This window comes from Pleurodeles waltl, chromosome 12 (genome assembly GCF_031143425.1).
Source record: "Pleurodeles waltl isolate 20211129_DDA chromosome 12, aPleWal1.hap1.20221129, whole genome shotgun sequence".
In the NCBI taxonomy this organism is placed as follows: domain Eukaryota; kingdom Metazoa; phylum Chordata; class Amphibia; order Caudata; family Salamandridae; genus Pleurodeles; species Pleurodeles waltl.
This window is the reverse complement of record NC_090451.1, coordinates 354,006,790-354,020,389: the sequence shown is the minus strand read 5'-3', so window position 1 is coordinate 354,020,389 and position 13,600 is coordinate 354,006,790. Positions and strand designations below refer to the sequence as shown.

Sequence of the window (13,600 nt, the reverse complement as noted above, 5' to 3'; positions counted from 1 at the left end):
AGGGTGACATAACACATGCTGCAGCCCTTAGGGACCCCCTCTGTCCACAGGTCCCTTGGTACCACTGGTGCCTTTTCCAAGGGACTTAGTTGGGTGCCAGAGGTGTGCCTATTGTGGAAGCAATGGTACAGTTTAGGGAAAGAACACAGGTCCTGGGTCCTGGTTAGCATGAATTCCAGCACACACTCAGGCAAGTTAGCTTTAGATATCAGGCAAAAAGCAGGAGGTAACCATGCCAAAAGGGGCACTTACTTATACCTCACACTTGTCTCAGTGATTTTTGCGGTGCTCTACCACCTTGGTCCTCAGCCCTTTTACCGTTACAGCTCCTACCTTAGGGCTAAACATGATTATTTTCTTTTTTGATTGTGGTCTACAATAGCTCCCTTTTCGTTGCCATGTGCTCCATTCCCCATGTCCTCTTGCACTGTTGTGTGGTTTTCCTCTATTCTGCTGGTGGGACGTATGTTCTTTCTCACCTTTTGTCTCTATTGTGCCAGTCAACTTCACCTACAGTTCAAACAGTTACTTATTTGTCAGGCTTGGGTGGCTTGTGTTTACAGATCCACCTCCTGGGTTTCTATTGCTTTGGTATCTTTTCTAAGTTAAAGAATCTGGGGCTAGTTGTCTTTATCAGATGCACAAGTTACTTAACTTTGGTAACGCCTTACCTGGTAGAGACACAGAATAGCTGCAGATTTCTTACCAACCAGCCCATTCTTCCCCGTTATGCGAACTACTTTATTTTACCTCACTATCCCTTGCTTGGTCTCATTCTACCAAGCATTGCCATTCAGTGGTGGTAATTTACAGTTACATCTTTTTTTTTTTTTTTTGGCACACTGTTCAGTTGCCAGTTTCTATGGTGGCACTGCGTTGTTGCCTGGATTCTGGTCAAAGAAGAAACTGACGTTTGTGTGTCCAAGAAGAAGATATGAACTCTGTTGACGTTATAACCCGTGGATGATGTCGATATAGAGTCACATGGCGCCCTCTACTGACACGCAGAGGTGATGCTTGTAGGAGTCTGGCTGTCTATGTAGTGTGCAAAGCTAGGCACACTGTGCAGGGGGTCCAGACAACCACATTTTGGTTTACAGAGGTAAAAATTGGAGTACCTAATGCTCTAATTTTTAAGGTTGTTTGGTTGAGCAGTTAGGCTAATCTTGGAGCAGTGCAGAGCATTTGTTGTACTCACAGAATCAATAAAGCAAGTCACACACTCATAACTCAAGACAAATTTACAAAAATACTTCCAATTTTATTCAAGATTTTAAGACCAAGATCATCAAAATCAGGTAAGTACTTTTTAAGGTATGAATTTTTAAAGTTTAATAAAAATAGTCTTTTTGTGCATAATTACGCACCATAGGACTCAATGGAAGATAACCTTTAAAAATTAAAATAAAATCAGACTGTAGGATTAACAAGTTCTTCTTTTGCAGGTTGGTCGAGGCCGTCAGTGGGCACACTGTGCAAGCTGGAAATGTTTGGGCGGCTCCCAGTTCCGACGGGTGCAGCGGTAGAAGGTCTCTGGAGTTGGTGGAGGGCTACTGCTTAGTGACCACTTGGAAAAGCACTGCACAGGCCAGTTTAAAGTTGAATCCTGGGGGGTCCCCTTGGAGTGTCAAGGTTGCAATAGGTGGGAGACCCTTGGAGCACAGCTGCATTTTCGCTGCAGGGCACAGGGCGTCTGGGTGCAGAGCGAATCGGTGAGCCAGGAGCTGTGCGCAAAGAAGCCCTTAGAAGCAGGAGGGAGGCTGGTCTGAGGGTCACTTACAGGTCAGCAGGGTCACTCTGGAGGAAGGTTCTGGTGGTTTCTGAAGTTCTGGGGCTTTCTCCTGGTCATTTTACAGCCTGGAGTGGAATGTCTTTCTGCGTGTCCGACGAGTAGTGACCACTACCCAGGGCAGTGGTACAGTTTGGCTGATGAAGGGTGCAGTGCCAACAACCATGGCACACTGGCATGGTTTGACCTTGCGGTCCGTGGGGTGAAGTTTGGTCCAGCTGTAATGTCTGGTTCAACGGTTAGCAGCTTGGTCAGTGAAGTATACCTCACTGGTTTGTTGGTTTCTTGGGGTTGCAGAGTGATGCCTTCACTCTGGAGGGAAATCTTTGGCGAGTTGTGAAGAGTGGATGTCCTCTGGAGGCTTTTAGAGTCTTTGTGCAGCAGGTCTTCAGTTCTCATGCCTTGAGTCTGATGTGTTGCTGGTCTGCTTGAGTCCTTAGAATCTAATTTCTTGGTCTCGGGATGCCCACTAAATATTGCATTTTAGGGGGAATCTGGTAGTGGCTAATGGATTATCTACCTTAGGGTTGCTACACCCCCTAAGTGGCCTCTTCCTGCTGGCAGAGATCACTTCCCTTTACCTGATTGGCAATTTTCCTTCCATCCAAGATGGTGTAAAATGAAATGGAGAGTGCTTTAAGGGGTGGTGCATGCTAGGTAGAGCCTCTCCTCCTGTCCTTTGTTTGATTTCCCCGCAGCTGCTCCCACTAAAAGTGGGGGTTTTCAGTGGGGGCGGCCATCTGCTGCTAGCAATAGGTCTGTAGGTCGAGTTTTTAAAGGCGATAAGTGCCACCAGGGCAGTGATAGTTCCTGAGGGAGGGGGTGTTAGCACCTTCACCCAGAAAGGGCTTTGTTCTGAATCCCAGAGAGAAGGATCTCTCATCCCAGGGATGCACATATGTGTCTGGTGGTGGCAGGCTGGATAGGACTGGCCAGCAACCATTCCAGATTAGTTAGTTTTTGCAGGGAACGCCTCTAAGGTGTCCCCTGGTACATTTGGTAATAAATCCAACACTGATACTAGTTTGGAATTATCATTCTGAGTTGTTTGATACCAAACAACCCAGGGTTCAGAGTGGCCATCTTGTAGCTGAGAAACTCGTATTGACCATTGGCCAGCACATGCATTAAGATGATTGCTCTTTTCAGTCACTATGTCCAAGGTTTGGGAAGGACACAGCTGTTATGCCCTAACACACAGTCTAGTGCACACTGCCTTAGGGCTGGAAGGCCTGCCTGATCGGTGTCTTACCCATAATGCTTGCAGTGTGCAGCCTACAATGGTAGGACTGGGTGCATGTGGATGCATGACATAGAGGCTGGCACAATCCGTGCTGCTTCCCTCAGGGACCTACCCTTAGTACCCTATGCACTAGATACCTAGGCACCATTTACTAGGGACTTATAGTGGCAGCTAAAGGTGTTACCAATTGTGCCAGTGCATCACAACAGTTTAGGGAAAGAGATCTGACCCAGGGAACCTGGTTAGCGGGGGCCCTGGACACTAACAACTTCTAGGCTACATAACATACCAGACAAAAAGTGGAGGCTAACCAAATCAAAAGAGGTCTTCTCTCACACTACTCCCCCTTAATAAAAATGGATGAGACAATCATTTCCCTAGTGAGTCTTCCGCATCTAAGTTGAAGAATCTGGAACTGCCATCTCCATTGGCAATTCCAGTTCTTTGTTCCAGTTGAAAGTCCATTCCCTATAGGGAAATAGACCACCTAAGCACTTTGGGGTTTTCACCTTTCCTTTGTTCCTGCCACCTGAGAGGCCTGTGGTCAGTCTGAGCTATGAAGTGAGAGCCAAACAGGTATGGCCTCAACTTCTTCAGGGTACAAACTTTGGCAAAGGCTTTCCTCTCTAGGACGCTCCATTTTTGATCCCTCAGGAGTAGTTTCTTGCTTGTAAAAGCAACTGTCTGGTCATGTCCATCATTTTTCTGAGAAAGAACTGCTCCTATCCCCATTTCAGAAGCATCTGTTTGGACTAGGAATTGCCTGGAGTAGTCTGGTGCTTATAGGACCGGAGCAGAGCACATGGCACTCTTCAGAGTGTCAAAGACCCTTTGACATCTCAATGTCCAATTACCCTTTTTAGGCTTTTTCTTGGAGGTTCGTTCTGTGAGGGGGGGAACTATGGTACCATAATCCCTCACAAATCTCCTATAGCACCCAGTTAAGCCAAGAAATGCCCTGGTCTGTGTCTGGGTTGTGGGAGCTTCGAAAGCCAGAATGGTCTGGATCTTGGTTTGGAGGGGTTGGACTTGGCCTCCACCAAACAGGTTGCTCAAGTACACAACTGTCCCCTGCCCTATCTGGCACATGTGTTCCTTGATAGTGAGGCCTGCCTGTGCAGAGCCTCAAAGACCGCCCCTATGTGGATAAGGTATTCCTGACAGGTGGAACTATAGACCGCTGTATCATCTAGGTAAGCTGCACTGAAAGTTTCCAGTCCAGTAAGAGTTGGTTCACCTCTGGAAGGTGTTGGGTACATTCTTTAGCCCAAAGGCCATATCAGTGAACTGATAATGCTCACTAGGAGTTTAAATGCTGACCCCTTTTGCTCCTGGGGTCAGACCAATCTGCCAGTACCCAGATGTCAAATCAAAGATACTCAAATATTTGGCTGCCCCGGGTCTGTCTCTGAGCTCATCAGCTCTTGGGATTGGGTGTGCATCCATTTTTGTAACCGAGTTGAGGTCCCTGTAATCACGCAAAACCTCATGTCCTTTTTCTCTCCTTTGGAGTGTGGTTTGGGGACCAAAATCTACTGGGCTAACCCAGGCACTCTAAGAAGGGTTCAATGACACCCAAACCCAGCATCTTTTTTTACTTCTGCTTGGATAATCTCTCTGACATGGCCTGACTGTCTATAAGTGTTGTTCTTGTCAGGCAAGCTGTCACCAGTGTCTACATCATTGGTGAACCAGTTTGTCTTCTCAGGGAGAATAACTCAGAATACTGTTTGAGGACTTGCCTGCAATCTGTTTGCTGTTGTTCTGTGAGGGTGTCTGATAAAACCGCTCCATCCAAAGAACCATCTTGTGGGTTCCTGGGGAGGAGATCAAGGAGAGGCTCACTTTAATTCTCCTTCACCTCATCTGTAACCATAAGCACAGAAGGGCTTTAGGCGATTGGCATGAATAATTCTTCTTGTATTTTTTACAACTGCCTAGTTCATTAGATAAGGTATCTCCTGTTTTCTTTCAAGGATGGGATAGAATCCATACCATTTTCCTGGAGGGCTCTTGGAGCAGTACCCTCCAACACTCAAACTTTTTGCCCTGGTTGGAACTCAACCAGAGCAATTTTCTGGTCATACCGGAGCTTTTGCAGCTCCTGGCTGGCCTGAAGATTGTTGATGGCTTTCTCCATGTACTCAGCCATCCTTGAATGTAGTCCAAGAACATAGTCCACAATATCTTGCTTGGGCTCTCTGAGAGGCTTCTTCCAGCCTTCCCTAAAAGGACTTAGTGGTCCCCTAACAGATTGCCCAAATACATGTTGAATGGAAAGAAGCCTACTCCCTTTTGTGGCACTTTCCTGGAGGCAAACAGCAAGCAAAGAAGCAGGACATCCCATCTCCTGAGCTTTTCAGGGAATCCGCCAATCATACCTTTTAGGGTCTTTCGATCAACCCATTTGTTTGAGGATGGTATGGGGTTGTGAACTTGTAGGTCACACCACATTCCTTCCCCTGTGTTTCAAGTATGCAGACATGAAGTTTTAACCCCGTTCTGTTACTACTTCCTTAGGGAACCCTACCCTGGTGAAAATACCCAGGAGGGCTTCTGCAACTTGAGGTGCAGTAATGGTTCTAAGGGGTATAACCCCAGGTTGTCTATTGGCATTACCACTAGTATGTCTCTCTCGGAGCTGTTTGAGGGTCAAGGGGACTAACAATGTGGACCCCCTACTCTTTCAATGGGTACCCCATCCACAAGTAGTGGCGTTATGGGGGCCTTTAGATGTCCTCCTTCGTTGCTACTGGCTTTGCAGGTAGTGCAGACTGGCAAGTCCTTAACTTTTTGTGAGATTCCTGGCTAATAAAAGTGGTTATCTGATAGAGACGTCTAGCTGCAGATTCCTTACCTTTGAATTTCATCAGGCGTCAGACTGGTTTTGGATATTTTTCTTCCAGCAGTACCTCTGCGTGTCATCAGGTGGTTTCGGTCGACTCTGTGGGCGTCGTTGGCGTTGTGTTCACCTTGATGATGTCACTGTAGTATATAGGTGCCACCCTGGCACGCTGACATCAGTTCATTTCTTTCCTTGCCAGCCTACGCGCAGATCCAGAGAGAGCTACCTCAGTAATTTTTTTACTACCTCAACACTTTTGTCTACGTTTTTGACGAGTTCGTGGATGCATCGAGGGATGTCCCGCAAGACTGGATTCAACCCCTGTGACTCCTGTCACCGAACTATGTCAGTGACGGATCTGCACCTCGTGTGCCTGGAGTGCGATCATGACCAAAAGTCGTGCTCAGAGTGTCGGGCCATGAACCCGAAAGCTTTGATGGAGCGGTCCCTAAAGCTCATGGCGGCCCGACACTTGACTCCGCAGCGCTCACGGTCTTGCTCAAAAGGAAGGTCTCGAGACCACCACTCCTCGTCCTCCAAGTCATCAGGACATTCGAGTCACAAAAAGTCGTCGAAGAAGGACAAGCATTCTTCGACTTCACCCTATCGATCGGATGATGCCACTCAGGAAGAGCTTCGAGGCTCTAGTCCTCTGTCAACGGAGCCTTCATCTGTGTCAACTCCAAGCTTCCCCGACTTCCCAGGAGCCAGAGCCACCCCTGCCCAACTTAAAGAATTTTACGAGGTCATGCGCCTCATTTTTGGGCTGTCCGACCCATCTTCGGTGCCTTCGGACATAGATGAGTCGGTGGGGACTCCCTCGGGTTAAAAGTCGTCAGCTTCAGCCACGGCTCTGGAGGGCCCCTCAGGATCCAATCACTGATCTGTCCTGATGCCAGTCGTGCAACGGCGACCTTCCCCGGCTTCGGGTCAGATGTTGATGCTCCCGACGTCGGTTGGGCCCACAATCAACGTTGATCCCATCCTCATACCCAACGACCCAGAACCTGTACTACATCGCTCAACGCCTATTCCGTTCTCTATGGGCTCTCCTGGGCCTAGGGTTGATCCAGACCCTTATTCTTGTGGGTTTGGATACGGGGAGAGTATGGAGGGGACGCTGGATCCTTTAGAATACCAGCTTGACCCCCAAATGGGCTGGGTGCAGGATTTGGGTGATGCCAGTGGTCTAGACACCTCCCGTGACACTGGTGTGCTCTCTCCTCCTAGCGTGGCTACGGAGGAGGGAGCTTCTTATTCCATGGTGGTGAGAAGGGCGGCTGAGGTCCTGGACCTCGAGCTACCTTCTGTAGAGGTTAGGCCTTATTTCCTGACTGACGTGCTTCAGTTGGGGTCTTCCTCTTCCGAGACCCTTCTTCCCTTTAATGAAGCACTGACAGACGTCCTTTTAGGTACTTGGTCCAGACCCAGCACAGGGGCTCCTGTGAATAGGATGATTGCCCGCCGCCATCGGTCTGCACCATCAGACCCAAAATTCCTCACCCAACACCCCACGCCTGAAAGCCTTGTCATCCAGGCTTCTTCATCTGGCGCATTCCCTGCCACACCGCCTGGACTGGTAATCAAAAAGACTGGATAATTTGGGGAAGAAGTCTAGCGCTGCGGTCCGTGAACACTGCATGCCTTTTGGGCTGCTATTCCCATACTCTCTGGGATACGGTCGCGCAAGTGCTGCCTTCAGTTCCGGTGGAGGCCTAGACTATCCTTTCCCAAGCCGTAACCGATGGGAGGAATGCAGCGAAGTTCATGATTCGTTGTAGACTGGATACGACCCACTCTCTGGGCAGATCGGTTGCATCGACGGTGGCAATAAGACGCCACGTCTGGCTGAGAACATCTAGCTTTTGAGGGGATGTCAAGCAATCTTTGATGGACATGCCCTTCGATGGCACACGTCTCTTCGGAGACAAGGTGGACTCGGCGCTCGAAAGCTTTAAGGATTTCCGAGCCACGGCCCAGTCCCTTGTCCTGGTGCCCACTTCTAGACCACAGCAGTCTGCCTTTTGCCCCTTTCGTGGCTACGGAAGGGGCACCCAACTGCATCCTTTCCCCCCTGGCCATTGCCCTGCGCATGCTGTACAGCCCCTGCGCGGCAGCAGATGCGGGATCCCCCGCCCCCGGGGATCAGGGAGCCAGCGGGTTACCCAGTCCACCGCACTCTTCAGCCTCCAAGCCTTCATAGTCCGCGGGTACATCAAGAGTCAGTGGGTGGCCATCACCTGCCCCAATGGCAATCCATTACCTCGGACAGGTGGGTCCTCCAAATTGCACGAAGGGTGAGGAAGTCCAAGCCCTTTTGGCCAAAGGAGCTATAGAGAGGGTTCCTTTGCCAGAAGTAGGTCGTGGTTGCTATTCCTGCTACTTTCTGGTTCCAAAGCTCTTCGGCCTATATTAGATTTTCGGTCCCTCAGTCTCTTCCTTAAGAAGTGGAAGTTCAAAATGTTGACATTGGCTCAGGTCCTATCTGCGCTGGACCCCAGGGACTGGATGGTAGTGTTGGACTTGCAAGACGCACACTTTCATATTCCTGTCTTGCCGGCCCACAGACGTTACCTACGATGCGTGGTAGGTCACGAGCACTTTGCTTACCGTGCTCCCCTTTGGCCTTACCGGTGCCCCTTGGGTGTTCACGAAGTGATGGTAGTGGTGGCAGCTCATCTGCGCAGGTTAGGGGTCCCAGTCTTCCCCTACCTCGACGATTGGCTGTTGAAGGCGAACTCACCCCAGACAGTCATCTCCCACCTCCAGACTACGGCAAACCTTTTTCTTTTGCTGGGGTTCACTATCAACGTGCCGAAGTCACACCTGACTCCTTCTCAGACTCTCCCTTTCATCTGAGCTGTTCTGGATGCAGTGCAGTATCGGGCATATCCTCCCTAAAAGCGAGTCGAGGATATTCAGGCTATGATACTGATCTTTCAGCCTCCGTCCTGGATTTCGGTGAGAATGACTCTGAGGTTCCTGGGCCTCATGACCTCTTGCATCCTGCTGGTTCAAAATGCCAGATGGCATATGTGGGCTCTGCAGTGAGACCTGAAGTTCCAGTGGGCTCAGCATTAGGGGAATTTCTCCGACAAGGTCCCGATCCCGGAAGGAACTACGAGAGACCTGCAGTGACGGTTAACAAATCAGGATTGGGTCAAGGGCAGATCCCTCTCCTTTCCCCAACCAGATCTTACGGTTGTGACAGATGCGTAACTCATGGGATGGGGTGGCCACATGAGGGAGGCGAAGGTCAGAGGCATCTGGTCTTCGGCGGAAACTGGGCTCCAAATCAATCATCTGGAGCTCCGAGTGATTCGACTAGCATAAAAAGCATTCCTTCCCTCTCTCAAGGTGAAAGCAGGGCAGGTGTTCATAGATAACAGCACCGCCATGTGGTATTACAACAAACAAGGCGGAGTGGGGTCGTGGATCCTTTGTCAAGAGGCCCTTCTCCCGCTAGACTTGGCTGGAACATCAGGGCATTTCCCTTGTGGTTCAACACCTGGCAGGCTCCTTGAATGCCAGAGCAGATGAACTCAGCCGACGATGCATGGTCGATCATGAATGGCATCTCCATCCAGAGGTGGTTCAAGGTCTCTTCCTGCAGTGGGGAGAACCTTGGTTAGACTTGTTCGCCTCCGTAGAGAACGCTCAATGTCAGCTGTTTTGTGCATTGTAGTTTCCAAGGTGGCACTCGCTCTGCAACGCTTTTCATTGTGAGTGGAATTCAGGCCTACTGTATGCCTTTCTGCCTATACAACTTTTGCCCAGAGTTCTGAAGAAAATCGGGCAAGACCAGGCCCAAGTAATACTGGTGGCTCCGGACTGGGCACAAAGAGTCTGGTATCCCTAGCTCTTGAACATGGCCATAGTTCCTCAGAGAGGATCTTCTGTCGCAGCAGCAGGGGAGGGTCCTACACCCGAACCTGTCAACTCTGCGGCTTCATGCGTGGCGATTGAGCAGCAACAGTTGACGTCTTTTGACTTGCCACCTGAAGTCTGTGACGTTATCTTGGCAGCCAGGCGTCCCTCAACCAAAACTGTATGCGCCTGTTGTTGGAAGAAATTTGTGGCATGGTGCATCGAGAAATCTGTTGATCCTCTTTCTGCTCCTCTTTCTCAAGTCCTCCTCTTTATTCATTCCCTTGCCCAGCAGGGTTCCATCCTGGGCACTCTGAAGGGATATCTTTCTGCTATCTCTGCTTTCTTGAGGTTACCAGATCAGCCTTCCTTATTTAAATCTCCTATAGTTTGGAGGTTTCTTAAAGGCCTCCCACATCTCTTTCCTCCTATCCTATTCATCAGGCCCCAATGGGATCTCAGCCTGGTCTTAATATACCTTATGTGTACCCCGTTTGACCCGCTTCACAACTGTCCTTTATGGCTCTTCACTATCAAGACTGCCGATTTAATTGCCATTACTTCTGCCCGCAGAGTATTGAACTCCAGGCTCTGTCATCTAAGCCACCTTTTCTTGCCATACATCCTGACAAAGTGGTTCTTCGCACAAGGGCTTCTTTTCTACCTAAGGTAGTGACCCTTCCATGTCGGACAGGCCATCACCTTGCCTACCTTTTATGCACCCCCACATCACTCTCATGAAGAGGAGAGACTCCACCATCTGGACCCAAAAAGAGCGTTGGCTTCTACCTTGATCATACCAAAGACTTCCAGGTGGACGATCAACTTTGTGGCATATGTGGGTGCAAAGAAGGGGAAGGCGGTGCAGAAGAGGACCATTTCACGATTGGTACTCTTGTGCTTCAAAATGTGCTACACTCTGGCTAAAAAGCAACCTTCTGAAGGTTTACGAGCTCACACCACCAGAGCTACTGCAGCTACCACAGCGCTAGCATGGGGCATTCCAGTCCCGGTCATCTGTCAGGCAGCGACGTGGGCATCTCTGCACACTTTTACAAAACACTACTGCCTGGACAATCGGGTCCGAAGGGATGGCTACTTTGGCCGTTCAGTCCTGCAGGACTTCTTGATGTGGTCTTGGTTCGCAGCCCATGTGGGAGGCTGGCCTGGTTTTAGTGGGTACCTTGGGTACTTACACCTTACAACAGGTCCAGTTATCCCTTATTAGTAAAGTGTAGTAGTGTTCTAGCAGCTTAGGCTGATAGAGGTAGCTATAGCAGAGCAGCTTAGGCTGAACTAGGAGACATGCAAAGCTCCTGCAATACCACTTATAGTTACACAGTACTTATACACAAGTAAAGACAATACTCAGTGTTGCCAAAAATAAATGTAGTTTATTTGTGTGACACAGTACCAAAAATATCTTAGAGGCAATACTCCTTCTGGAGGTAAGTATTATACACAATATATACACTAGACACCAAAATAAGATAAGTAATTAGGCGTAGGATAGTGCAAGCAATAGGAAATGCTATACAATGCAATGGGAGAAAATAGGTCTAGGGCAACACAAACCATAAACTAAGAAAAAGGAATGCGCCTTCCAGTGGGTGCCCTCACACATGGGGTGCCCTCATACTTAGTAACTTTGCACCTAACCTTCAGCAGGTGAAGGTTAGACATATAGGTGACTTATAAGTTACTTAAGTGCAGTGAAAATGGCTGTGAAATAGTGTGTGCACTATTTCACGCAGGCTGCAATGGCAGGCCTGTTGAAGGGTTTATCTGAGCTCCTTATGGGTGGCAAAAGAAACGCAGCAGCCCATAAGGATATCCTGGAACCCCAATGCCCTGGGTACCTACGTACCATATACTAGGGACTTATAAGGGTGGTCCAATGTGCTAATTGAAATTGGTAAATGAAGTCACTAGCCTATAGTGAAAAATTTAAAAGCAGAGAGCGCATAAGCACTGAGGTTCTGATTAGCAGAGCCTCAGTGACACTGTCAAGCACTATACACAACACACACATTAGGCCATAAACTATGAGTACTGGGGTCCTGACCAGCAGGATCCCAGTGAGACAGGCAAAAAAATACTGACATACAGGTAAAAATAGGGGTAACATGCCAAGAAAGATGGTACTTTCCTATAGCCCATCACCGAGGATGGTATTGCTCGGGTATCTATTCAAAGGTAAGGAATCTACAACTAGAAGTCTCTATCAAGTGTACAAGCTACTTACCTTCGGTAACAATATATCTGGTAGAGACTTATTCTAGTTGTAGATTCCTTACTGACCCACCCATCCTCCCCGCAATGCAAACTGATTTCTAGGGATAGGAACTTCCCTTTAAGGGCCCTAGTTCTGGCGCACCACTCTGTGTTCTTCATGGCTCTGCACTACTGGCGTGGAAAGTTGTGAAAAGAAACTGACATCAGCGTGCCGGGGTGGCCCATATATATGTCCGCGACGTCATCACGGCGAACACGATGCCAGCGACGCCTGCGGAGTCAACCGACGCCCCCTGACGGCGCATAGAGGTACCTCTCGAAGAAAAATCTCCAGATACAGTCTGACATCTGGGGAAATTCAAAGGTAAGGAATCTGCAACTAGAATATGTCTCTACCAGATATATCATTACCAAAGGTAAGTAACTTGTACATCTAACCTCCTCCAAGTTTTATTTTTGCCCAGATGCCCAGCTAAGGGAGTGTCATGGGATAAAGTGAGGAGAAATTCTCTGAAGTGCTGGGGCACTACCGCCTTTCAAGTTGCACCAGGCTTAAGATATCTGGCCTCGGTGAACAAGACAATGCATCATAATACACTGTTGCGTTTTAGCGGGACTTGGTCAGTCCCTTCTTTTGTTCACGGATCAACGGGGCACTTCTATGTTAAGAAGCAAGAGCCCTCTGTAGGAGGCTGGCCTGGTTTGTAGTGGGTACCCTAGGTACCTACACCTTATTCCAGGTCCATTTATCCCTTATTAGGGAAATGTAGGCAGTGTTCCATCAGCTCAGGATGTCTAGAGGTAGCTGTAGCAGAGCAGCTTAGGCTGAACTAGGAGACATGCAAAGGTCCTGCAATACCACCATAGTTACACAGTATTTGTACACAACAAAAGACAATACTCAGTGTTACCAAAAATAAAGGTACTTTATTATGGTGACACAAGGCCAAAAATATCTTAGAGGCAATACTATTTCGGGAGGTAAGTACTATACACAATATATGCACTACAGGCCAACATCAGGTAAGTAAATAGTCATAGAATAATGTAAACAGTAGAAAATACAATAGAATGCAATAGGCCTAGGGGCAACACAAACCATATACTAAGAAAGTGGAATGCAAATCACAAATTCACCCCTAGGCAAGTGTAGTGTGTAGAGGAGCGCTGGGAGTGTAAGAGAATACCAAAGGTAAGTAAAATACCGCACCCAGAGCCCAGGAAAGTAGGAGTAAAGTACTGCAAGTTTCCTTAGGACACACTACAAGTCGCGATTAGAGTTATTGCAAGAACCAGGCAAGACTGCAAGCAACAAATGGTGAATTCCTGGACCTGAAGACCTGTGAAGAGAGGAGACCAAGTCCAGAAGATTCTAAGAAGGACAGGAGCCCCTAGCAACCTAGAAGATGGTGCAAAAGAGGATTCTCCGGTTAGAAGAAGTGTGAAGAAGAGCACCAAAGAAGATGGCTGTGGGTTCCTGCATGGTGCTAGAGATGCCCCACGTCAAGAAGTTGAATGCAGGCTGTTTGCGTCGCTGGATTCGTCCAACAATCCTTGGTTCGAGCAAGGTCGCGGTTTGCATCAAAATGGCACTGCTTGGACCCAGGAGGGACCTTGGGGC

At 48.6% G+C, this 13,600-nt stretch overlaps 1 protein-coding gene across 1 annotated transcript in view; it reads left to right on the top strand.

Moving 5' to 3' along the window:
• Positions 1-5,697, top strand: part of TDRD12 (tudor domain containing 12) — a 184,520-nt gene extending 178,823 nt beyond the window's left edge. Inside the window, exon 5 of the mRNA XM_069215982.1 lies at positions 5,553-5,697. Within this exon, the coding sequence (XP_069072083.1) occupies positions 5,553-5,697 (145 nt within the window). The remainder of the gene's footprint in view (positions 1-5,552) is intronic.
• The last annotated feature ends 7,903 nt before the right edge of the window (positions 5,698-13,600 follow it).